At 40.8% G+C, this 25,965-nt stretch overlaps 1 protein-coding gene across 1 annotated transcript; it reads left to right on the top strand.

The window, feature by feature from the left end:
- The first annotated feature begins 195 nt into the window (after positions 1-195).
- On the top strand, positions 196-25,724 carry LOC144213935 (rab11 family-interacting protein 4A-like). The gene is made up of 9 exons (XM_077742660.1): positions 196-587; positions 3,186-3,308; positions 5,676-5,810; positions 7,500-7,535; positions 10,224-10,332; positions 13,072-13,175; positions 22,028-22,168; positions 25,306-25,387; positions 25,557-25,724. Exons 1-9 carry the CDS (start codon positions 196-198, stop codon positions 25,572-25,574), a joined length of 1,140 nt encoding a protein of 379 aa, XP_077598786.1. The 3' UTR covers positions 25,575-25,724.
- Positions 25,725-25,965: the final 241 nt, after the last annotated feature.

Raw genomic sequence — 25,965 nt, 5'->3', positions numbered from 1 at the left:
ATCTTACACAAAATAAAGGAGATTCTGTCTGTCAGGAGAAGGACAAATAAGCTCAAGAAGAAGAAACACGCCCTCAAGTTACTGTCACTTAAGAAGCTACTTTTCTTACTGGGGCCGGAGAAAAGTCAATGTGTGCTGTCAATAGTACCGATGAAAATAAAGTCAATGAAGAGTGACAAACATGAATAAACCGCCATGGACCTGGGGAGCACACCCATATTCTTCACTGAAGCTCTGTGGAAAAAGCTGAACATTAAAGGGAAACCAAAAGAAATTCTTTTGAGCACAATGAATCATGATCGGCCTGGAGGACTGAAACCCATGAACAGTTACATGATTTTGGTCTTGGAGGTTTGTTTGTTGGAAGAAAGCAAGTTCATTGTGCTCTCCAAGGTCTACACCCACTGTAACATTCCTGTGCACTCCAAGAATATTCCCAAGCAATCAGAAATCCGGAAGTGGCCCGACCTCAGTGAAGTGCGCCTGCCAGAAATAGAAGCAGACGTCGGCATACTTATTGGAGATAACTGTGCGAGTGCAATGGAGCCGTGGCACATCATAAACAGTTGCAATGAGGACTGCCAGATGTGGAGATGTCCCAAGAACACAATCAATTCATGGAGTTGGTGGAGAAGACAACAACTTTTGAAAACGGCCACCACAGCATCGGATTGCCACCCAAGAACGCCAAGCTGCCAATGCCAAAGAACCATTTCTGCTGAGGATCACAAAGACACTGCATCCCAAGATGCTGTCCAAACAGTCCTTTGCAATTTTATCGAGACAAATGATTGAAGAGTGTGCCTACACAAGAATGCAGTGACCTTGGACAATAACCTTTGCACTTTGTATGCCAGTGGAGGATTTATTTTGGCGAAGTGGACAAGCCACAATGGAAAATTCCTCACGGCTATCCCGGAAGAAGAAAGAGCTGCAGAAACAAAGAATCTGGATCTCAGCTCTGAAACTCCACCTGTTGAGGTGTTGAGAGGGGGCTCGGCATGCAATGGGATAGAGAAACAGATACTTTCACATATAGCATCAAGCTGCCAGACAAGGCAATAACAAGAAGGGGAATCTTGGGAGTTGCAAATTCCATTTACGAAGCCCTTTGCATATTGGCTCTTGTCATCCTGCCCACTAAACTTCTCTTAATAATAATAATCGGACATAGACTTTGTCGTCATCAGCAACAACAAAAGCCTCATTGTCATCACACTCAGAAACTGGGTATGACGAAATTGGCAGTGCTTCTCCATTAGGTGCGTTTTCAAGGCAAAAGACCCAAAGAAGTTATAATTTCGGACTCGTAATTTTACATTCTGCCGTTATGTATACATCGCATCACCCCCCGAGCGGATCACTTACCTCTCACTGTCTTCCACTTACCTTCAGTCAGCCAGTGGGAGGCAGAACACCGCCCAATGTCTTTTCATATTACCTCACCCCGAAGTATTTATACAGAAGGGATTGTGTTGTGTTACCGCAAGTTTAGAGTTCTGATGGATGTAGAAAAACTGTCCTGCCAGAGGAACAGATTGTGACCAGGGTGGTATGGGTATAGTATGGATGATGTTCCTGGCTCTGCTGAGGTAACGAGGGCTGGCAATGTCTTCCAGTGAGGGTAGAGAGCAGCCGACAATCTTCTGGGCAGTGTTAATCACTTTCTGCATGGCCTTTTTGTCTGCTGCCTTGCTTCCAGCATACCACACTGTGATTAAAAGATCTCTGTAAGGAGTAACGTAGATGGGATCAAGACATCAGTGAAAAACATGCAGAGGATTGGGAAGGATGGACAGAGGATGGTATCGACCTCTCCAATGTCCAAGTGAAAAGGGGCTCAAAGCTGCCAGCTTTGGATGCACTGTTTAGGCACGGTTTCAGCATTTCTCCAATCCCTCAGAGTATGCATATGGAACGGCCATAGGCGTTTTCTACCTGTTGCAGGAGAACCAGCAAAACGAGAAGTGTTGTTCCCTTGTTTTTGAGCATTTTGTTTACATTTGGATATGTATGAAAGCATGTTCGGCTGATGAAATCTTGCTTGAATATGGGTACACTGCGGCTTGCCATCAAGCAGAGTCTGAAAATCAATCCAAATGAAAATCTTTGGTGATATTTCAATGGTCCACGCCATGTATATCTATCACACAAAGCTGATTAACAAAAGCAATTAGAGAAATTTGGAGCCAGATTGACAACGGACGCTCTTTGTGATTCATTAAATGGCCTGCCTCACAGTCTCATAATTTATTCATAATAAATGCCAGTGGTGGGGCAACATGTTTTTTATTGTTTGTTCCCATATTTTCTGCTTGGTTGGTGTTAGGTTCATTAATAATTACCCTCGTTCGTAATTATCAATAACTGCAGGCAGACATCTTATTCAATTATTGACATTTAATTAAATAGAATGGATCACGGATAAAAACCTCAGAGGGGAGATTCAACAAGCCAGGGTTTCCCTTACAACCTCGGAGCGTCTCCTCGAATAGACATTTTCGTATGACTCTTATTGCCATGAATCAAAACAATTTACAGAGTTGTTGATCATTTCATCACGTATGAGTAAAAACAACATCTGGAACTACAATAACAATCAAAGTATTTTACCAATAACAAGGCAGGAGACTAGACCTAACAACATTTGGATTAGAAAAATTATGCCTTCCCTTGACCTAAGAATCATATAACAATTACATAAAGAAAAACCCGAAGTGCGTCACGAGGTATAGCCACTATGTTGTAAATGACCGAAGCAACATTCTTGTTATTGGCCAAATGACCCTGGCCTCGTTACAAAAGGGACCACCGAATCTCGAAGACCCAGATTGGGTGAATTGTTTGTATAAACATCCTGGAACAGGCAGTCCAGGTTACAGATGACTTGGCAGTTATTGGTGACCTCGCAACACTTTGAGAATAATAAGAGAATGATTTAACAAAGAAATGAATTAATACAACTATATGTATAACAGTAAGACAGAATAAACCCAACAGTTGGAAAACCTTATTGAATACTGCAATCACATTTCTTAATTTTTGAAACAGGAATTCACCATTTGAAATTACCCTATTATACCGATATGTCTTTTTTCTCTCTACACCTTTGAAGTTCTCAGTGAATCAAACCAATCATTTATCAAACACTGGTTTTCAAATGTGTTTCTGTCTTTTATCCCCAGGGAGGAAAAATTTGAAGACTATGGGGAAGGGAAGGATGCAGATTTCTCTCCAAGCAGCCCAAACCATGATAAAAACTCCAAGGTCAAATGCTATTCAAATTTGGAATACTCCTTTCCATCAAGGTTGGTGGCTCAAATGAATACACTAAAAGTATTTTCGGCAGGAATGTAGATTTTAATCTTTTTTTTTAAAACTGTAATTGTGTACTTTGGCTTCACTCATAGTTCTTTCAAATCTGCTGTACAAATATAGTTGATTGATTGATTTTAAAACACAGTTCTGAACAAAACACTTCCCTATATTAAAATGTAAATGCACTAATAATTATTTTGGTTAACATTATTATAAGTTCCCTATTTCATATGTCCTGTTGATTAGCTAGTACAGTAATCCACAATAATTGGAAAAACGCAAAGTCAGATCACCCCTAATATTACTTTCGTACCACATTTTTTCGCACCTATACGGAAATACAAGAACACAAGTACAATTGTCGAAAGTGTATTTATTAAATATTACAGCCGTAAGCATATGAAGACAGTGAATGTAATATCTAAATACAATTTATATATTAGAAAATTGTAAATACTTTAAATACTTTACTCACAGTGAAAATATTTCCTCTCTGCGTTATATAAGTAAATAAAAAACAAGTTAATGGGAGTTTGAGTCCAGGTCCTCCTGCATAGTCCAGACCTTGAAGTGCAGCCCCCTTTCAGCAAGGTACAGCTTCGCATTCGGAACGAAACAGTTTAAGAACCTGTTACGTCCACGGGAGACGTCGCGGCGAGGTAGGAAGGATTAGGACCCAGTCGCGGGGAAGCAGGTGAGGATGAGGCAATTTTTGCTCATACCAAAAACTTTAATAAATTAGAAGGGACCGTACAAAACAACAAGGACTTGTGAAACGAAACACAAAAACAAACCAGACCAGGGAGAACAAGTGGAATCGAGGAGCTAGGTAGCCTGGCTGCATGGCAAGGGAATCAACGCAGACAATCAAACAATGACACTAAATTCACTGGTGTTTAAATACGCAAATCATGCACTAATTATGAACGGCATAGCAGGAGGGACAAACGAGAGTGGGCAAAACAGCAGAAGGCTGCTCCTAACAGAACCAGTCCTCTGTGAAGTCTTTTGTGATCTAGTCTTTCCTGTTGCTTATCCAGTAGACAGGCAGCAAGGCTTTGTTCCTGTTTTTTTATAGTATGAGGACGGTCGAACTTGTAGATTAAGGCGAAAAGCATGTAATGTAATCCGAAGAAAAGGCATGACGCGGTTTGTATTACCATCGCATCATTCTTCTTCTACGATGAAATTTTGCTTCTGCGATGAGTGCCACCCATTTCAGCGCCGAATATGAACCGTTGCCCTGCCATTTTTCACCGCCATTTTTCATCTCCTGTCTTCCGCTTACGAGTTTTAGTGTAGATTTTGACATTTCTATTAACTTTTTTTTATACTCAAGATAAAAAATAAACATGATGTACTGAAGCCGCAAATGTTGAAACCATGAAGTGGTGAAGGATCACAGGATGGCGTATTCTTCCACTCCAGGGTATCTGCTCATTAAAAAATATAGTATCTAGGTGATTCATGTACAGTGTATTTAACTGTTTCAATTATATTGTATATGTATTTCCTATTTCTGTTCTGCTTATATTCATGAAACCGCATTTTTAATAAACATCTCAATATAATCATCCACAAAGGGAGTACTGTATTTACTTGGTAATAAGCTGCTTTTGACAGACAAACAAATGATGCCTGAATTGAGGTTATGGCTTATATGAGCATAAAAACACGCCTCGCAAAAAAACACCTCTTACAAAACAACAACAATGACGTCACTACAAAATGGCGCCCATGTGTTTGCCGTGACGTCACGATGCAAGCGAATGCCGATACAGAAATTTATTTCAAAATAGACATAAAAATAAAATGCTAAACAACTGGCATATTAACTTCCTTATGATATTTACCCTAATAAAGTGTTTTTGATTCATAAATTATCTCAGAAATCCCACTTATGATGATTTTTCTCAAGATTTCAACTTTAAAGTAACACATTTGTACTCCCTATTAAAACCATGACCATCGAGGTAAAAATTGAGAATCAGGGGGCGGCTTATACGTAAGCATTTGTAAAATTCAAACACTTCAAGGCAACTTTCAGGGTGCGGCTTATATGCGAGTAAATACGGTACATCAAACTCTGCATTAGAACATCAAAACAGTTCCATCATTAAAACACATTTACATCTTCCGTTGTACATGTCTAAGTGGCTCAGCGGGACTGGATTTGAAAAATAATAAATTCCCAACAATTTACCAGTTAAAGTGTAAAATGTGAATTGCGTGTGCAATAACAGACTTGTGCCAATAAACTCATTTTAGCGCATTCTCATCAACCAAATTTCCAGAGAGTAGGGAATTTGTCCATTTGCTCTTTTTGCAATGTGTGGATAATTATCTTTGTAACCCAGTGGAGGACATGCAAATCGGAAATTGCCGCAGCTGTATTCGAGTGAACTGCTGGATATCAACTGTTCTCAGTGCTGCAAGAAAGTGAACCTGCTAAATGATTTGGATGCACGTCTTCGAAACATCAAGGCGAGCAGGTTAAGTACATGCACACAGACACACGTGCACACAAACACACACACGCACACACACACACACGCGCGCACACACACACACACACACACACAATACCAATACAGACGAGCACTTTAGAATTTGCATTTCCGAAATTGTTATTATACTTATGTGCATGTAAGTACATGTCTACATAAGTGATTACATTCTTTGTATGCTGAAACAAAATTAGACTTCAAAACATCCACTATGTTTCACGATGGAAAGTGTTTAACACATTGGCCTCACTGTTCTGGGGGAATGGGTTCAATCTCAGCCGGTCGTCACTTTGTGCAGTTTGCATGTATTTCTTGGGCTTGCGTGGGTTTTTCTCCCATATCCCCAAAACATACAGAGTAGGTTTATTGAATTAAGGAAGATACAAGGGTAATCGAGTGAACACCCCAATATCACTAATCTATCCCAGCATCCTGGCACGGTGTGAGAACAAATAGAGATTTATGGGTTTTTGCCTCACCCAACGGAATATTTTCAGCCGGATTTTATCCCGACAGACACGTCGTGGACAATAGTTGCTGTCTGGCGCTGCCAAAATATTGACGTGTGTATGTGGGTGTTTATATCCACCGACTGCCTATCAGGCTACATTGTATCCCAGATTCGATCACCCTCCTATACTTCTTTCTATTTTGCTTTCAGTTTGGAGGTGATTTGACCATTTGTTATCACATGCTATGGGGTAACAATGCTATGAGTTTTTCCTGCCCCCTGGGTAGTTTGGAAGAATTTTTTTTGCTGACATCCCTGTTCTAGCTATGATTAATGATTTCATTTTTGCCACAGTGACCACAAAAACAGCATTCCAGTTGGCCTGCATCCTCCGTATACCCAACCACTACTTCTGTGGTCAGTGGGCAAAAATGAATCGTTGACTTCTCTAACTACTGTATTTATTCGAGTATAAAGTGCAACATTTTGTACCAAAAAAATTGAATAAAGTTCGTATGGTAAATTTAAAAAAAAAAATCTCCATGGAAAAGTGTCCACCCAGGGAATGCTATCCTTGCTCAAGAAGATTGGAATTCATTGTTTGGTGAATCAGATGATGATGAATCAGACTTTGAACGTTTTTAAATATTATGATGATAAATTAGACTTTAAGGATTTAAAATTGAAAATTCCCTTTAAGAATTTTGTTCATATTCATAATAGTTTGTTTTACCAGGTTTCCGTAACATATCTTTTGAATAAATGTTTTGTCATAGTGACATGTGTTCAGCATTTGCCATTTACCAGTACTGGTGCAATCTTAGGCGTGAGCTGAAAAAAAGTGAAACATTTTCTTATAATGTTAACATTTAGTTTTAATACTCGAATAAATACGATAGTTTGATAGCATCACTTGCTCTCGGTGTCCACTATCGATCTACTTCCTCAACTGCCACCAATTCCGTAAGAAGAACAAATTTGTGGCCAGCAGCCTCAGCAGTAGATTATTACCCTGTGAGACTTAAAGAGCGAGCTTTGCCAGATCCCCAAAACACTCTCACATGTGCAAATACACATCCTTTCACACACAACTATAAAGAGGGACTACTCTAAGAGAAAAAGAGTGCTGCAGCACAATTTTGTGAATAATTTTATTTTCCTGAAATCATAAAACCATGAATTAATTTAATTTAACGCACATTTTCTCTTTTCTTGTGTTTCAGCCCTAACAGAAATATATCCAGCACAGCATTCGGACAGTGAGTTATATGGCATTTTCTTTTTACACACCCATATATGTATAGGTACTCGGTCATTTGGTAGTAGGTCTTTTGGTCGCCGGTCTTTTGGTCGCCTGGAAGGTTATTGATAGTTACCATTTAAATTGTTGTTCAAATTCCCTAAATACAATGTGCTTATGGCATATATAAATCTAAAAGGAATTACAAGAAAAGTTTATCTAGGAGTACGATTTGCTTTCCAAAGCCAAAAAAACAACTGGATTCCAAATAGATTAAATAGTCAGGACGTACAATGCCCAGCTCAATGTCTGTAAAATAAACTAACAGACCTAAATGTTCTATTAAAGTAAAGTTAAGATAACACTCGGGCCTAGCTAGTGAGCTAGCTGGCTTAATTGCACAGAAATGTATTTTTTCCCAAGATGGCGCCGTCACGCGGAAGCCGGTGGCAGTAGCTCTGTCCACTCTTTGTTTTTCGTGTTTTACAGGCCATCTATCTTTTTTTAAAATTACATTTTAATATTTCTTAATACATTCCTTTTGACTTTACTTTGTACTTTATACTTTAATGATGAGTGATGAGTATACATATATATATATATATATATATATATATATATATATATATATATATATATATATATATATATATATATATATATATATATATATATATATATATATATATATATATATATATATATATATATATATATATATCTATATATATATCTATATATATATCTATATATATATCTATATATATATCTATATATATCTATCTATATATATATATATATATATATATATATATATATATATATATATATATATATATATATATATATATATATATATATATATATATATATATATATCTATCTATCTATCTATCTATCTATCTATCTATCTATCTATCTATCTATCTATCTATCTATCTATCTATCTATCTATCTATCTATCTATCTATCTATCTATCTATCTATCTATCTATCTATCTATCTATCTATCTATCTATCTATCTATCTATCTATCTATCTATCTATCTATCTATCTATCTATCTATCTATCTATCTATCTATCTATCTATCTATCTATCTATCTATCTATCTATCTATCTATCTATCTATCTATCTATCTATCTATCTATCTATCTATCTATCTATCTATCTATCTATCTATCTATCTATCTATCTATCTATCTATCTATCTATCTATCTATCTATCTATCTATCTATCTATCTATCTATCTATCTATCTATCTATCTATCTATCTATCTATCTATCTATCTATCTATCTATCTATCTATCTATCTATCTATCTATCTATCTATCTATCTATCTATCTATCTATCTATCTATCTATCTATCTATCTATCTATCTATCTATCTATCTATCTATCTATCTATCTATCTATCTATCTATCTATCTATCTATCTATCTATCTATCTATCTATATATATATATATATATATATATATATATATATATATATATATATATATATATATATATATATATATATATATATATATATATATATATATATATATATATATATATATATATATATATATATATATATATATATATATACATATATATATATATATATATATATATATATATATATATATATATATATATATAAATATATATATATATATATATATAAATATATATATATATATATATATAAATATATATATATATATATATATATATATATATATATATATATATATATATATATATGTGTACGCGTATACGTGTACGCGTATACGTGTACGCGTATACGTGTACGCGTATACGTGTACGCGTATACGTGTACGCGTATACGTGTACGCGTATACGTGTACGCGTATACGTGTACGCGTATACGTGTACGCGTATACGTGTACGCGTATACGTGTACGCGTATACGTGTACGCGTATACGTGTACGCGTATACGTGTACGCGTATACGTGTACGCGTATACGTGTACGCGTATACGTGTACGCGTATACGTGTACGCGTATACGTGTACGCGTATACGTGTACGCGTATACGTGTACGCGTATACGTGTACGCGTATACGTGTACGCGTATACGTGTACGCGTATACGTGTACGCGTATACGTGTACGCGTATACGTGTACGCGTATACGTGTACGCGTATACGTGTACGCGTATACGTGTACGCGTATACGTGTACGCGTATACGTGTACGCGTATACGTGTACGCGTATACGTGTACGCGTATACGTGTACGCGTATACGTATATGCGTTTACGTATATGCGTTAATGTAGGTATGGTCTCCTTGTGTCCTACAATAGGCTGGGCACTAATTCAGGGTGAATGAATGGCCTGTTCCAATATTTTTGGAAAGCTGCTATTGATTTGTACAATACATCAGTTGTGTAGGTTTTACACAAGTTAACATGTGCTTGGGTTTTTTCAGATCACAATTCAGACTGATTTACTTACAGTGAGTGTATGTGTTTTTATGCTGAATGTGCAAAGCTGCTCTCTATCTTCAAAGTTCTTTTAGTGGCATTGAGGTTTTGTATTTGGAATTAAATCTCCATCATATGTTGATATCCGTAAGTTTGATTTAACATCTTGACTCCTCAAAAGTGAAATGGAGAAAAGTTTGCTCGCAACAAGTTCTCTTAAAGTTAAAACAATATTAAGATATTTCTAACACGTCTGTCCTCCTGTAGCCAACTGTTTCAAGCCAACCACAACGTCTTTGATTCAAGTCAAGAGAGCAGCACAGCGGAGATATTCACAGAGAGTATTGACTCTTGTGAACTAAACATTACAAAGAAGGTAAATAATTTTACAAAATACCCTCCACTAAAATCATTATTTTTCTTTGTTTGTATGACACTGTGGTGAACTCTCACGGGACAACCTGCACATATTACCAGTAAACTATTCCCTCGATTTTCGCAGATAATGTAGACCAGACATGGCTTCGATAATTGAAAAGCCACGAAATAGGATCACCCCCACAAATTTTACAAGTACAGTTTTCAAGTTTATTCATTAAATATTACATTTGTAGGTACATGAAAAGACTGTAATGTATTAATATCTAAATACAATCGATATATAAAAAATTGTACATTCTTTAAATACTGCTCTCGCAATACTCACTACTTGATATAAATAAATAAAAAACAGGTTAATGGGAGTTTTAGTCCAAGTCCTCCTTCTCAATCCAGACCTTGAAGGGCAGTCCCATTTCAGCCAAGTACAGTTTCGTGTTCGGGATGACAGTTGAAGAACCAGTCCTATGTGAAGGCTTTCGTGATCCAGGCTTTCCTGTTGCACATCCAGTAGACAGACAGCAAGATTTTGGTCGTTTTTTAAAGCATGAGAACAGTTGAACTTGGATTAATGCTGTCTTTACAATAAAATCAGCTAGCAGCATCCCCACCCTGAAATGGTCGGTGTCCAATCGGTCGGTGGTTTTGTCTGTGCACTAAACTAAATTTTTATATGGCCCTAGCCCAGGGGTGGCCAACCCGCGGCTCGCGAGCCGCATGTGGCTCTTTGCCCGTTTTCATGCGGCTCTTACGTCCATATCAAAGTTTGTATTTGTGTTTTATTTGCGTGTGCGCTTCGCTTGAGTTCAATACGGTATTTTCGTCAAATGCGCAATGCGAATGACAACACAATGCGGGTGTGAACGCTTGGAAAATGGACTGAAGCCACGGATCGAACACAATTTAACAGCTTTGCTAACGGATAGCCAACATTGTAGCCTGGGCAGGCAACATCGCACGAGTTACGTGACGATTTGGAATGAATTGTCGATGCCAATATAACAGCAAGGAGAATCCAAGGCTTGGGAGTGATGCATGTCGCGAGTTACAATGGATTGTGGATGACTGGGCTCAAGTGTCGGCCAGCACTGTTTTCCGAGCTTTCACCAAACCTGGAATCAAGTTCCCAGAATTCACAACTCTGACTGACAGTGGAGCAGAGCATGTTGAATGCCAAACTCTTTTTTATCAGAGTGTACCTTTGACCTCAATAAAGCATTATCATACTGAGTTTTACTCGTGCTCTCTTTAAAAGTACACGTTAGGGCCAATCTTAACATATGCTAGCAGTTAGCATAACATACACTAGCAGATAGCATAACATACGCTAGCGGCAACTATATATATATATATATATATATATATATATATATATATATATATATATATATATATATATATATATATATATATATATATATATATATATATATATATATATATATATATATATATATATATATATATATATATATATATATATATATAGATAGATAGATAGATAGATAGATAGATAGATAGATAGATAGATAGATAGATAGATAGATAGATAGATAGATAGATAGATAGATAGATAGATAGATAGATAGATAGATAGATAGATAGATAGATAGATAGATAGATAGATAGATAGATAGATAGATAGATAGATAGATAGATAGATAGATAGATAGATAGATAGATAGATAGATAGATAGATAGATAGATAGATAGATAGATAGATAGATAGATAGATAGATAGATAGATAGATAGATAGATAGATAGATAGATAGATAGATAGATAGATAGATAGATAGATAGATAGATAGATAGATAGATAGATAGATAGATAGATAGATAGATAGATAGATAGATAGATAGATAGATAGATAGATAGATAGATAGATAGATAGATAGATAGATAGATAGATAGATAGATAGATAGATAGATAGATAGATAGATAGATAGATAGATAGATAGATAGATAGATAGATAGATAGATAGATAGATAGATAGATAGATAGATAGATAGATAGATAGATAGATAGATAGATAGATAGATAGATAGATAGATAGATAGATAGATAGATAGATAGATAGATAGATAGATAGATAGATAGATAGATAGATAGATAGATAGATAGATAGATAGATAGATAGATAGATAGATAGATAGATAGATAGATAGATAGATAGATAGATAGATAGATAGATAGATAGATAGATAGATAGATAGATAGATAGATAGATAGATAGATAGATAGATAGATAGATAGATAGATAGATAGATAGATAGATAGATCGATCGATCGATCGATCGATCGATCGATCGATCGATCGATCGATCGATCGATCGATCGATCGATCGATCGATCGATCGATCGATCGATCGATCGATCGATCGAGAGAGAGAGAGAGAGAGAGAGAGAGAGAGAGAGAGAGAGAGAGAGAGAGAGAGAGAGAGAGAGAGAGAGAGAGAGAGAGAGAGAGAGAGAGAGAGAGAGAGAGAGAGAGACATATATATATATGTATTTTTTTCTCTAATCTTTTCAAGTAAGAGAACTTGCACTTGACTAAATAATTATTTGCCCCACTGTACTTATATTTTCTTTTTTCAAATGATAAGGATGATACACAAGCGCGCCTATGACAATTTACACACACTTTTGTTGAATGTGTGTTTGTTTAGTTTTTACTACTACTATAGCCCCATGCATTTATGGTTATTTAGTGTAACACAAAAACATGTTTTTCAGGTAAGTTATCTTGAAAAGAAGGTGACTGAACTGGAGAACGACAGTTTGGTGAATGCAGATCTCAAGTCTAAACTAAAACTGGAAAATACACAACTTGTCCATCGGTAGGTTCAGTAACACTGAAAATTCACTTGAAATGTTTAGAATGGGCTATTAATTTATTCATTCACTCATTTTCCAAACTGCTTATGCTCACAAAAAATTTGGGTGGGAGCCAATACCAGCCAATGCACCAGCCAGAGGAGTTTCTGAATTGGTGGCCAGCCAATCGTAGCGGACTAGGAGACGGACAACTATTTATGCTCACACTTACAGTTGTGATAAAAAGTTTACATACACTTGTGAAGAACATAATTTCATGGCTCTCTTGAGTTTCCGGTTATTCCCGCAACTCAGATTTTTCTCTGATAGTTTTTTTGTCACCAAAAACATTCATGAAGTTTGGTTCTTTTATGACTTTATTATGGGTTAACGGAAGAAGTGATCAAATCCGCTGGGTCTAAAATATACATACAGAAACACGCAATTAGCAATTTTGGTGACTTAGAAAGATGTGTCAGTGAAATGAGCTTCATAGCATGGCCTCTTAACTTCTTGTGAGTGATTATGAGTGACCACAGCTGGTGACTTCTCTCTGAGGCCATTTCAATAGGGCTCATTGGATGCAAATGCCCACAAAAGCTACAATGGGAAAGTCAAAGGATCTCAGCATGGATTTGAAAAAGCAAATCCTTTACTTGAACAAGTCAGGAAAGTCACTTTGAGCCATTTCAAAGCAGCTGCAGGTCCCAAGAGCAACAATACAAACAATTGTTTGTAAGTATAAAGTGCATTGCACCGTTTTGTCACTGCCAAGATCAGGAAGAAAACTCTAGCTATCACCTGCTGCTGAGAGAAAATTGGTCAGGAGGGTAAAGATTCAACCGAGAATCACCAAAAAGCAGATCTGCCAAGAATTAGAAGCTGCTGGAACACATGTGTCAGTGTCCACAGACAAGCGTGTTTTGCATCTCCATGAACTGAGAGGCAGTTGTGCAAGAAGGAAGCCCTCGCCCCAAAAGCGGCACCTTAAGGCTTGACTGAAGTTTGCTGATGACCATATGGACAAAGATAAGACCTTCTGGAGGAAAGTTCTGTGGTCAGCTGAAACGAAAATCGAGCTGTTTGGCCACAAAGCCCAGCAATATGTTTGGAGGAGAAAGGTGAGGCCTTTAACCCCAAGTACACAATGGCTACCGGTAAGCACGGTGGTGGTAGTATTATACTGTTATGGTGCCAAAAAAAACAGGTGCTTTACAGAGAGTAAATGGGATAATGAAGAAGGAGGATTAACTTCATATTCTTCAAGATAACCTAAAGTCATCAGGCTGAAGCTTGGGTCTTGGCCTGAGTTGGGAGTTCCAACAGGACAATGACCCCGAACATAAAATAACCAAACTTCATGAATGTTTTTTGTGACATAAAAGTTTCTGTTCCAATCACTTTATCAGAGAAATATCAGAGTTGTAGAAATAACTGGAAACTCAAGAGAGCCTTGGCATTACGTTCTTCACAAGTGTATATAAACTTTTGGCCACAACTGCTATGATCGCGTCGCGTCGTCGTGGCGCGATCAGGAATGGATTTTGACCCATTTGCGGGTAGGCAGGATGAGGAGAGGCAATTATCTTCAAAGCAACAACCTTAATAACTTAGAATGGATCTTAAAAACAAGGACTTGTGAAACGGAAAATGAAACCAAACCGAAAACAGGAGAACGCGTGGTATCGAGGAGGAAGGTAGCGTGGCTGCATGGCTCATGAACCTACGCAGTGATATCCAGGAATATGTAGGAGTTTGCAGGAGACGATCCGACAATGATAATAGAACTAATTGGTGTTTAATTACAAACTCAGGAAGTAGTCAACAGATTGATTCCAGCTTCTCTGCCTTTACAGGCAGGCAAGAGCTTGGCGGGCAAGAGCTGGGCAGGCGGTAACCGGGCCCCCAGGAACTGGGCAGGCTGAAACCGGGCTGGCTGAAACCGGGTGGAACTAGGCAGACACGAACTAGGCGGGCAGGAACTAGGCGGGCAGGATCTAGGTGGCCAGGAACTAGGCGGGCAGGAACTAGGCGGGCAGGAACTAGGCGGGCAGGAACTAGGCGGGCAGGAACTAGGCGGGCAGGAACCAGGTGGGCAGCAACTAGGCGGGCAGGAACTAGGCGGGCAGGAACTAGGCGGGCCGGAACTAGGTGGGCAGGAACTAGGTGGGCAGGAACTAGGCAGGCAGGAACTAGGCAGGCACGAACTAGATGGGCAGCAACTAGGCAGGCAGGAACTTGGCGAGGCGTCTGGACGGGCGAGGACGAGCGAGGATCTTGGACGGGCGAGGTCAAGCGAGAAACTTGGACGGGCGAGGTCGAGCGAGGAACTTGGAGGGGCGAGGTCGAGCAAAGATCTTGTTCAGGGGCTCGAGCATCCAGGCCCTCCTTCCGCTTCTCCCTGCGACGCGGCGCTCGCCGCCTCCTCCGGGAGGACGGCACAGCACACCAGCCGCCACGTGGTGGCCCATTGTAGATGGCCAGCCAACACGGAGAAAGCAAACAAGTAGAATGAAGAGTTTTGCAAAGAAAAGGCGAACGTTGACAATCAATATTAAGCGCAAAATTAATCAAAAATATGAGAGTAGAGTACGTATCACAAGGCTTGCTCGTTGCGACCACTTGCCAGATTGTCGAGGTGCCTCTTCTCTACAAAATCAGAAAACTTTTGCCACTTGGCTAGGATGTCTTTCATATCCTTTGTAGCCAGCGATCCCCCTCTTGCACCTCCTCCTCGTTACTGAGTTCCTGCAACAAATGTTCAAATAGAGGACCTTGATGAATTCATATTTATCCACAATTTCGTCTTCGAGACCAGGAGGGTGATCAGGAGACATTTCATTATCAGGCTTTTCTGTCAAATACGTTTTGACGGCCGGACCAAAGCACAAATTAACCTATCCTGTTAATAAATGACGTGTAATCCAAGTAGGTTTTCTTTCAAGATGTTTTGTCTCTTGAAAGCATGTGGGTTCTCCGCATTGTACAGCAGCAGCGGCTTAATTTTACAGTCACTGCTGGCATTGGCACACAAAGCTGGAGTTAAGCGGTCCTTCATAGGTTTATGCCCTGGTAGTCCCTTTTCCTATTCCACGATGAATGTCCACCTGGGCATCTTCCAAAAAAGACCAGTTTCTTCGAAGTTTAACACTTGTTGGGGGATAATCGAAGCAAATGTCTTGATAAATTCCACCACGGCTTTCGAATTGGATCTTGCTTGTTCCCCGTGTCTGATTACCGAGTGTATTCCAGATCTTTTAAAAAAAAAATTCAAACCAGCCATGATTCGCTTTCAAGGGTTCTGAAGGTATTGAAGGCTCCCCCTTTTCAGATCCTTTCGGTGTTATCAAATCCATGTAAATTCCACTGGCTTTTTGACATATAGTTGACTCGGTCACGCTGTCTCCTGCTAACTGTTTATCTGTTATCCACAATAAAAGAAGGTTCTCCAGCTCGTCATGAATGTCACTGCGCCGGCGGGAAATTATAGTTCGTCCTTTGGAAGGCCTCTTCTCCTTAATTGTGTCTTTTTGCTTCAGGATGGTGTTTATGGTTGACATATTCCTCTCGTATTGCCGACTAAGCTCGGTGACACGTACACCACTCATATTTTTCAATTATTTTGCGCTTAATGTTGATTGTCAACGTTCGCCTTTTCTTTGCACCACTCTGCTTTGGATCCATTGTTGTTCACTCTGTATTATGCACTGACTATCATTGATATATTTTTTGCAAAAAAGAGATGCAGCAAAAGAGAGATGCAGCAAAAAAGAGATGCGGCAAAAAAGAGTACGCTACAATGATAAACAGCCTCTCATGTCATGGCCACCTGGCTTTCTCGCATCTCAAATTTTTTCTTGTGTCTGGAGCTAATTATTTGCTCTAAATTTTCCTCGTATCTCGAGCATATCGTCGGTAGAGCTGCTCGTGTGTAGATGTACCACTGTATATAACTTTGTTTTGGGGCTAGGTTAAAGTTTATCCTCCTCTACCTTCAGTTAATATTAATGACATTGGATTGGATAACTTTATTCATCCTGTAATCGGGAAAATTTCTTTGTTGCAATAGGAAGAGGGTGAGGATGCAGGAATAGGAAAGGCATTATACACAAATGGGTACTTAATAGTAAGTTAATAAATAAATACATGAATAAATATATAAATAGGTAACTGTGTTGGTGAGATATATATATACATACACATACATATATATACAAGCACATCTACACTGTATCCGAAATTCGGAAGGTCCTAACCCACAGCCTTTTTTGAGTTAAAGAGCCTGACGGCTGATGGGAGGAAGGATCTGCGGAAGCGCTCCTTCCTGCAGTGAGGGTACCGCAGTCTACTGCTAAAGGAGCTTCGAAGGGACTCCACCGACTCGTGCAGGGGGTGGGAGGTGCTGTCCATGATGGACCTCATCCTGGTCAGCATCCTCAGCTCTCCCACTTCCTCCACAGAGTCCAAAGGACAGCCCAGAACAGAGCTGGCCCTCCTGATCAGCTTGTTCAGCCTGTTCCTGTCCCTCTCCGTGCTCCCACTTCCCCAACAGACCACTGCATAAAACACAGTAGATGCCACCACAGTGTCATAGACGGTCCTCAACAGTGACCTGCACACACCAAAGGACCGTAGGCTCCTCAACAGGTAGAGGCGGCTCTGGCCCCTTCTGTACAGGGCATCTATGTTTGTGGACCAGTCTAGTTTGCTGTTGAGGTGAACACCCAGGTACTTCAAGTTCTCCACGATTTCAATGTCTTTACCCTGGATGTTCACCTGAGTGGTCTGTTGAGGTGTCCTCCGAAAGTCAACGACCATTTCCTTTGTCTTACTGGTGTTGATGTGCAGGTGGTTTTGCCTACACCAGTCGACAAAGGCTGTGATGACTCCCCTGTACTCCAGGTCGTTCCCGTCAGTCACTCGTCCAACAATGGCGGTGTCATCGGAGAATTTCTGGAGGTGGCAGGTGTCTGTATTATGTTTAAAGTCTGACGTGTAGAGGGAGAAGAGGAGTGGGGAAAGCACTGTGCCTTGTGGGGCCCCCGTGCTGCAAGTTACCACATCAGACGTACAGTCCTGGAGTCTCACATATTGTGGTCTGTTGGTGAGGAAGTCGATGATCCATGCAGCTAGGTGGTTCCTTACTCCAGCCACCTCCAGTTTCCCTCTCAGAAGGAACGGCTGAATGGTGTTGAATGCGCTGGAGAGGTCAAAAAACATCATTCTCACCGTGCTTCCCGAGTTCTCCAGGTGTGAAAGAGACCTGTGCATCAGGTAGGTGGTAGCATCTTCCACACCAATGCCTGGACGATAGGCAAACTGCAGAGGGTCCAGCTCTGCATTCATCAGGGGGCTCAGGTGGTTGAGGATGATCCTCTCCAGTGTCTTGATCACGTGAGAGGTTAGTGCTACCGGCCTTAAGTGGTTTGGCTCCCTGGGGTTCGCAGTCTTTGGGACTGGGACCACGCAGGAAGTTTTCCACAAGGTTGGGACCTTCTGCAGACTGAGGCTGAGGTTGAAAATATGCAGAATCACTGTGCCAAGCTGATCCGCACACTCTCTCAGTAGTCTGGAGCTGAGGCCGTCCGGACCGGTAGCCTTCCTTGCCTCGATCTTCTTTAGTTGTTTTGTCACCTGATCGACAGTGATGCAGAGACCGGTGGAAGAGGGGGAGGAAGAGGGGGAGGAAGAGGAGAACGAGGGGGTAGAGTTGCTTCTGGTCTGGGGGGTCAGGGGAGCAGGGGCAGGGCTGAATCTGTTAAAGAACTGATTCAGTTCGTTGGCCCACTCCCCGTCTCCGGACTCCGGGCCTCTCCCACTGTTGCCTCCATGGCCCGAGATGGTCCTCAAGCTCCTCCAGACCTCTTTGGTGTTGCCTCTTTGGAGTTGCTTCTCTAGCCTTCTCCTGTAGCTGGTCTTTCCCCTCCTTATCCCTCTCTCCAGCTCCTTCTGGACCGTTTTGAGACTCTCCTTCTCCCCAGACCTAAAAGCCCTCTTCTTCTTGTTCAGGAGGGCCCTTAGATCCCTGGTGACCCACGGCTTATTGTTGGAGTAACAACGGACCTTCTTGGAGGGTACGATGTTCTCCACACAGAAGTTGATGTAATCTGTGATGCAGTGGGTCAAGCTGTCGATGTCTTCCCCATGTGGTTTGCACAGCACCTCCCAGTCGGTTGTCTCAAAACAGTCCCTCAGTACCATGCTGGTCTCCTCGGTCCATCTTTGTATGATCCTCGTGGTAGGTTTTATTTTCCTCACCATAGGGATGTAGGTGGGGATCAGATGGACCAGGTTGTGGTCTGAGCGGCCCAGTGGGGGAAGGGGGGCTGAGCTGTATGCCTCCTTTGTGTTGGCATACAGCAGGTCCAGAGTTTTTTGTTCCCTGGTGCAGCACTTCACATACTGAGTGAAGGTGGGGAGAGTCAAAGTCAAGGGAGCATGGTTAAAATCACCGGAGATAAGAAGGAGAGACTGGGGGTGTGACGTCTGTAGCCGGGACAGAGTAGTGTGGAGGAGCTCACGAGCCACTGCCGCATCGGCCGAGGGAGGTATATACACAGTTATTATGATGACGTGCGAGAACTCGCGGGGGATGTAAAACGGCCTGATGCTAACAGCTACTAGCTCGATATTTCGAGTGGAAAATTGCTCCTTCACAGTAATATGCCCAGGACTGCACCATCTACTGTTAATAAAGACAGCTAGTCCCCCACCTTTCTTCCTACCGCTCTCCTCAGGGTCCCTGTCCGCCCTCACCAGCTGAAAGCCATCCAAGGAGATTAGAGAGTCTGGTATTCGCTCATCCAGCCAGGTCTCCGTGAAGCAGATAATGCAGGCGCTCCGATATTGTCCTTGTTGTTTGGTCAGCGCCGTTAGCTCTTCCATCTTGTTGGGGAGAGATCTTACGTTCCCCATTATAATAGATGGAATGCTGGGTCTGAAGCGTCGCTTTTTCTCCTGACATTTTCGTCCGGCTCTGCATCCTCTTCTCTTCCTCTTTAACTCAGCGGGGAGGTCCAAGTCCAGGGGAATCCCGGTGTTGCGTAGCGCTAACAGTTGATCCCTCGTGTAAAGCAGCGTAGGCATGGCTGGGTGGGTCAAAAATAGTCTCCAAAATTTTGAAATTTGAATTTGAAAAGATGGACTAAACTAGTAGATCAAAGACTGCCTCTCGCACAGCTTGAGTCTTGGAGTAGAGTCTTGAAAGTAAAGTCCCAAAACATTAAAGTATCGAATATAATATATAAAGTGAAGTAACAACTAAAGTCTTAGGAGACAATAAAAACATAAAATAAAGGATAAAAATCCGTAAAAAAGCTGTACAAACACAGAATTCCAGTGAGGGTTTAGGGAGCTATTGCAACAAGCAGCCGCTTTGAACGGCGCCCTATGATGATGAATGCCCTATGATGAATGATTTAATAACAGCTGCAATCAACATGATGGACCCCAACATTTTTAAGTGTTTCGTCTTTTGTCGACGTCATGGCAAGGAAACACAGAGCAGGACCCAAGGACCCAGGTAATCAGGCAAGGAGAGGGAAGTAGTACTGGAATGAAAACTTTAAAAACTTAGGCAGGATCTTTAGAAAATAGCAACGATTTAGAAATCAAAACGGAATCACAGGTGACGGGAAGACATGGGGAAACAAGGAACATGGAACAGGGAGCATAGCTTGGCAACTTGTTATGGTACAAAACAAAGCAGACAATCTGACAATGGCAAAATAATTGTTTGGGTTCAAACAGACAAATTAGGAACAAATTCTGAATGACATGCAGCTGCGCGAGCGGAACGTCAAGAAAGCAGGAGCAAAAGAGATTCGGGAAGCGAAAATAAGAACACAGAGAGAAAACAATGAAATAATACCGACCTAAAACTAACAGTACCCCCCTCTAAGGGACGGATCCCAGACGTCCCAAAAACCACAGACCAAAACCGTAACAACAGAAAAAATATCCAGGTGGGGAGGGCATGGTGGGCTTCCGAAAATCCGTCTGGCGGTCGTCTCGACCGGCCATGTATGTGGCGTGGGAGTGGCCGGCCCGGTGGTCATCCACGCCCGTCCTTGACGAGGCGTGGGAGTGGCCTGTCCGGCAGGTGTCCGCGCCGGCGGGCCTTGATGTGACGAGGGAGTGGCTGTTCCGGCAGTTGTCCGTAGTAGGGGAGCAGGAGCCGGGGTGAGCAGGAGCAGGGCAAGCGGGAGCGGGGCGTTGTCCAAATTATCGTAAAAATCAAAGACCTCATTCATTTCCCCTACCGCTCATCACTCTCCATTTAAAGACAGGTCTCTTTAGTGGAATAATAATATGTCTAATAATAATGTAACATGTCTTAATAAATGTTCACCTTCAATTGTCTCTTTTTTCTTATATTTCAATCCCCAGCTTTGATAAATTACATCGCATGTAAAAGTCTTACTGTTAGCCTGGAACTTTGACATTAAAATAAAATAACTGCAAACAAAGTACAGTACCTACAAGCCATTGTTTATAATTTGTTAGTTTTACTGTTTTAATAAAAACACCATCTGTGAATTTTCTTTTGTAAGTTTTACTGATTTCATAAAAACACCATCCGTGAATTTGCTTGTCCTCTTTTTATACAACTTTTAATGAAAATAATTTTACTTATTGCCTTTTATTTTAATGTCAAAGTTCCGGGCCAAAAGTATTCTAAGACTTTTATTTAATCCCCGACTTCTGCTAAACTATGATTAATGTTGGTGCTGCTGACAAATCTGTGATTAATAAGATATAGTTTTGTCCCTGAACTGAGAGTTCATCAGAATTTCAGGACTAATAAGTACCTTATTACTCAACGTATTTTTTTTAGAAACATCACACAACATAATTTGTATTTGTTTTTTTGCAGTGTGCATGAACTAGAGGAGCAAATGAAAGATATTGAGACCAGGGGAGATCAGAACCTCGAGGAAGAGTCAAAGAGACATTCTGATGTTTACTCCAAGATGGAGAGGGACAGGAACAGAGAGATAGATTTTCTTTTTAACAGGTAAGATAAAAACAAATTGCTAATGCTTTGAACAGCTGCTCACTTTGAGCCATAATAATCCCATTAGGTAGCAGTAGGGGGCTGTATTATACATCCACTAGATGGAATATTAGTTGTGGTTGTGTTATACATTAACTAGATGGAGCTGTGCTGAAGCGAATTTCATTTAATGATTAACTAATGTCAGTATGAAAGGCGCACCAATCATAAGACGCATCACTGGCTTTTGCTATAAAGTCGTTTAGTTGTGCCTTATGGTGCAGATAATATCCTTATTGACAGAATATTTACTTTTCAGTTTTCTTATATTACATTCATGTATGTTAAATTACATTGTTTGTGTGGGGTTTGTTTAAACCTGTATTCTAAAACTTCCCCGACATCATGTTCTTCGACACTTACACACGGCTGAAGGATGCACAGTAAGAGTCCGAATCTCCAGCCCACAAATCAATTAGCTCTTGACCTTCCTTGCATTCAGAAAAGTCTGAGTCCAAATCCAGATAGCTAAACTAGAGGTGATGGAGGCTGAGGTTTCTCTCTTCGTTGAGAAAATTAACAGCCGAAGTCCGAATTCAGATAGCCACGGTGAGCAACAGGGGCCGAGTCTAGGACTACCTCCTAGTCGGCAGAGTAGCCAGGAGAGAGGGAGTGATAGAAGGGGCCAATAATCGGGGGAGTGGGAACTGGATTGTTGTCGTCAGCGACAGCGTCGGCGCGAGCGTCATTGGCTTTCAGCTGGGTCCATGCTGGTTGGATCGTTCTGATACGTCTTTGGGGAGACGTCGGGGCAAAGTTACCCATACCCATATATACCCATACCAAAACTTTAATAACTTAGGCGTGATCCTAGAAAATAGCAAAGGCCTAGGAATCAGATCACAAAACTAAACCTAACGAGGGAAAACACGGGCAATCAAGGAATGAGCTCACGCAGTCACATGACAAGGGAAGTGAAGCAGACGATTCAAACAAATGACACAATAATGAGTGGGGTTTTAAATAGAAAAAACAGGAACTAATTTTAAATGACCCACAGCCGCGCGAGCGCAACAGCTTGGCAGGAGGGACAAACAGAGTAGGGAAATGAACATCAGAACAGAGGGAAAAGGCAATGGAAAAACAATAACAAGCTAGTCCTAACGGTAGGCTTGTCGCTTGATCATCATAAGTATCTACATCTGCGTGTGGATATGGGTGTTCCTTTCCAGTGCATCACTTTCTCAAGCAACGATGAGGCATGATGACCTTCCTTATTTTCCTGCCCCGGCCACGTTTGGAAAATGGCTGAATTTTGTGTTTCTGCCTTGAACTGATCTGAGGTCTCTTCCATCTCTGCAAGATGGCGGCGCGCACGGGTGCAGTGGCTCTTTAATCTCCAATTTGGTGTTTTGTTTTCTCAATCTTATCGTTATTTACGAACATCTGCGAGGGAAACTTTTTCCGCAGTCCCCAGGATTTAATTACTCTCGGTAGGAGATGTGATATATTCATCACAACGAATTACCAACAAACCTACAATATCCCCGAGGACATCTCGAGACCAACCTCCGTGGATAGTCAGCCCACTCAGAGAACGACGGAGGTGGAGAAGGGAAAGAAACCCTAAACAACCGCACAGAGCACCGCTTCCGAGTATATTCTTGACCAACGGCAGATCCATCACCCACAAAATGGATGATTTGGAACTTCAGCTTACTACCAACAGCTTTGTCAGGAACTGCAACATTTTTGTCTTCACGGAAACGTGGTTACACCCGCAAATCCCCGACGCCGCAGTATCGCTAGCTTGCCGCATGTTACACAGACAGGATCGATCGGCTGAATCCGGGAAAAGCAAGGGCGGTGGCCTTTGCATGTACATACTTTTTTGTCAAAGATGCCGCCCTCACGCGGCAGCCGGAGGCAGTAGCTCTGTCCACTCTTGTTTGTTTTTCGCCTTCATATCTTTTTTATTACATTTTAATATTTCTTAATACATTCCTTTTTACTTACTTTGTCCTTTATAGTTTTTACTTTAATGTTTTTACAACTTTCTTTGTTCTGTTAGCCTGGCTTCTTTTTGCTACTTCTATTTTTTAACCATTCAGCCATGTCATACACATATGAACAATACACAGCAGAGGGAGCAACACCTCAATGCCTCAGGAAATTGAGAGCTCGACGAAAGTGCCGGGAGAAGAAGCGACGCTTCAGACCAACCATTAAGGGATAAAATGGAAGAGCTGTCCCCTACCAAGCCGGAAACGGAGTCAGGGGTTCTACTCTGCTACTGTTGATTCTTCAGCTCTAGACTACAGAGGAACTGTGCGAGTAAGCTTGGAAGAGTGACTCTGCATATTTTCAACCTCGGTCAGAGTCTGCAGAAGTTCCCATCTTGTGGAAGACTTCCTGTGTGTGGTTCCAGTTTTATCCAACTCTACATGGTCTTTTTCTTGAGTCTATATTCATTTTTGCGACTGCAAACAAGATGGCGCCGCTCAAGTGGCAGCCGGTAGTGGTAGCTCCGTCCGCTCTTGCTCGTTTTGTGTTTTTGCTGCTTTTCTGTCTTAATGATTTGATTTAATGATTCTTAATAATCCCATATACTTTGCTTTGCTTTGTACTTTGTGCATTTTGCTGTGTTGTTCTGCAGCCTTTCCGACTAGGCCCCACCTGGCTTGGTTTCTTTCTATCTATTTATGTGTAAAATGTCTTTCCTGTATCTGCATTCCCACCCTCTTGCTACTGTGACAATGACTTTTCCCGAATACGTAATGAATGAAGTTATCCAATTCAATCCAAGTGTGTCCAAGCAGTGGATTGTTTGGCATTTAGTTAAATGGTGTTCTGATTTTTTTTAAGGTGTTTTGATGTTGGTTCCATTTGTCCATTTCTATTTCACCTTACATTTGATTCCACCTCTCTGGCAGCAAATAAAGACTTAAAAACCATGTTCCGGGTCTGCACTTCTTCATACATAAATTTTAATTCCTTCACTTGCGGCCAGATCCCTTACACCTCCCCAACGGACTCGGCCTCCTGCTCATAGGGTTATCTTCATAAATTATTTGTTATTATAATATCACAGCCCATGTTTTTGTGTTAAAATCAATCACACGTATTGCAATTAACTGGCTTTTTTTTTACCATCATAGGATACAGCAGTTGGAGGACGAAAATGGAGAAATGAAGACAAATGTGTATAGACTCAAGTCTCAGGCAGAAAAACTGGACCAGGTGAGAATAAGAGGAGATCGAGGCATGTTCTCATTTTTTACACTCCTACACACTGTATTATTACACAGGTAGTAGTGTCAGGAGTGGCTCGGTTGGCCCTCCTGGTGTGATGTCATTATTGTTATCAGCTGTTGCAATTATGTGATTATCTTTTCCTTGGCTATTTAAGGATTATGGGTTGTGTTGATCGTCGTTGATTTGTTCCGCTGATTTTTTCCTCGTTGTCACGCTGCATCGTGGGATATCATGTTTCAGTTCTGTCATAGTAAGTTGTTTCAAGCCCAAGTGGTTTATGTTATATTTTTGCCAGTTAATTAAACCATGGAAACAAATGCAACGGAACAGCGTCCCTTTTCCTTCGGCGTCTCCGCATCTGGGTAAACCTTCCCCTGGTCGCGTCAGGCTACGCGACGTGATCATAGCAGATCGATCCGACCATCGGGCCGACGCGCTCGTCGACGCCAACCATCCACCTCGAAGACACCCGGCTACTTGGAGTGTATGAGACACCCCTCAAAATCGTTTAGGGATTTTATAATGAACACACCGTGGTGTGGGGCCCACAGGCCATCTTTGCC

This window comes from Stigmatopora nigra, chromosome 20, assembly GCF_051989575.1.
Source record: "Stigmatopora nigra isolate UIUO_SnigA chromosome 20, RoL_Snig_1.1, whole genome shotgun sequence".
Lineage (NCBI taxonomy): Eukaryota > Metazoa > Chordata > Actinopteri > Syngnathiformes > Syngnathidae > Stigmatopora > Stigmatopora nigra.
This window is presented reverse-complemented; position numbering and strand designations above follow the sequence as displayed.